Source organism: Atta colombica, unplaced genomic scaffold, assembly GCF_001594045.1.
Source record: "Atta colombica isolate Treedump-2 unplaced genomic scaffold, Acol1.0 scaffold238, whole genome shotgun sequence".
NCBI lineage: Eukaryota > Metazoa > Arthropoda > Insecta > Hymenoptera > Formicidae > Atta > Atta colombica.
In genome coordinates this window covers 2,514,701-2,516,324 of record NW_017259336.1, presented here as the reverse complement: position 1 = coordinate 2,516,324, position 1,624 = coordinate 2,514,701, and the positions used below count along the sequence as shown (strand labels likewise).

Sequence of the window (1,624 nt, the reverse complement as noted above, 5' to 3'; positions counted from 1 at the left end):
TACTATTAGCAAGATGTAAAAAATGAGTGTTAAAAATACTTTCCTTTTTTTGAATGATAAAAATTTTCACCATGTATGTAATGCGTTTTCTTTTCTTTTATTTATACATTTCACACCGTCACGTTATATTTATATACACTTTTATGTTTATAACAGATGAATCATCACATTTATTTTCCGTCTATATATCTGGCAATTAGTTGATGTTGAAGATATTATGAATCAAATATATCATTTAATAAGCTTCATTCAACTTTCTGTAGAAACGTATATAAATTGTCACATTTTTATCCGACAAGTAATTCATGTTTAAAAAAAATTTGTTTGCTATTCCAAATTTTGTTGTTTCAAATAAAAGAATCAAATATTGTTGCTTTGATAACGTTTTTTTTGCCACATTGCAATTAATTGAATTGTATGAATTAATCATTATTCGTTCTATATTAATAACGTTTGTTTAATCTATTGTTATTTGTGATAAGCTAAAAGGTTTCGAAAAATTTTTCTTTTTATAAATATGGGATGTGTTCCAAATCTTGACTCTGTTAACTCAAGTATAATTTTATCCATTGTTCACTGAATGTTGAACAAAGATAAAGAGAGTCGAGTTTTGGAATACCTTTGAACAAAATTTAAAATAAATAGTATGCAATCGTCATAAATTTTAAAATATTTACATATAAAGAAGGGAATATGGGTATCTATCTTCAATAAACAAATAAAAATCACTTTATATTGCCATTGTTACTTGCGTTTTATAAAATTGTATAGATAAAAGTATTTGTGTTTTATCAAGAAAAGTTTCATCAAGAAAAAAATTTCATACACCATAAATTTATACTAATTCACCGTACATTTATTTGTACATGAAAATTCGTAATATTTTAATGTTTGTTATGGACATCGAATAATATACTGGAAATATGTAATGCATATATGTAACGTTTGAAGTTGTGGAATGTAAGTTGCTTTGTAAAAATTCATTTTTATATAAATTACATTGCGCAGATAGCATTAATTGTTAATTTTGGCAAATTATAAATGGCTTTCAACTGATTACTGACTAAAGTAAAACTAAAAAAAAAGTATCGTTGACTGTTATGACAACACCTAAAAGTTTTACTTTACAATGCCACTTAGACGCGGTTCCACCAATGTTACTTTGACTTTAAGCAAGACTTAAAATTCTCTCTGTCTTGTTTTAAAGCGAAAGAGAGAGACAGAGAGTTTTAAGCCTTGTTTAAAATCAGAGTAATGTTGGTGCAATCAGCCTAAATATTATCCGAGACAAATGTGTTGACTGTGATTATGTCATAAGTGTATGATCACCAAGGTGTACTTAATAATAAAAAACTAATCTCTCTTAACCGCTGGTGTTCTTGACCGATCATCAAAGTATGCTCTGTATATAAAAACTCCTAAGGCAATATGTAACACTATTACTGCAATGCCAGCCGAATACACATTACTCGATACTGTGTTGAGACCTAATATACCTATAACATAAATAAAGCAGTCTTCATTAGTTGAAGAAAACAAAATATTCTAAAATATAATCCATAGATTCCATAAAAAAAGAATATATGGAAAAATAATTCTTTTTTATAATTATCTCTTCTCTATA

At 26.7% G+C, this 1,624-nt stretch overlaps 1 protein-coding gene across 2 annotated transcripts in view; it reads right to left on the bottom strand.

Moving 5' to 3' along the window:
- Positions 1 to 956: 956 nt before the first annotated feature.
- LOC108688684 (vacuolar ATPase assembly integral membrane protein VMA21 homolog) overlaps positions 957 to 1,624 on the bottom strand; it is a 1,448-nt gene continuing 780 nt past the window's right edge. For both annotated transcript variants that reach the window (XM_018195024.1, XM_018195026.1), the window contains exon 4: positions 957 to 1,496. In XM_018195024.1, the coding sequence (XP_018050513.1) occupies positions 1,354 to 1,496 (143 nt within the window). In that variant the 3' untranslated portion in view covers positions 957 to 1,353. The remainder of the gene's footprint in view (positions 1,497 to 1,624) is intronic.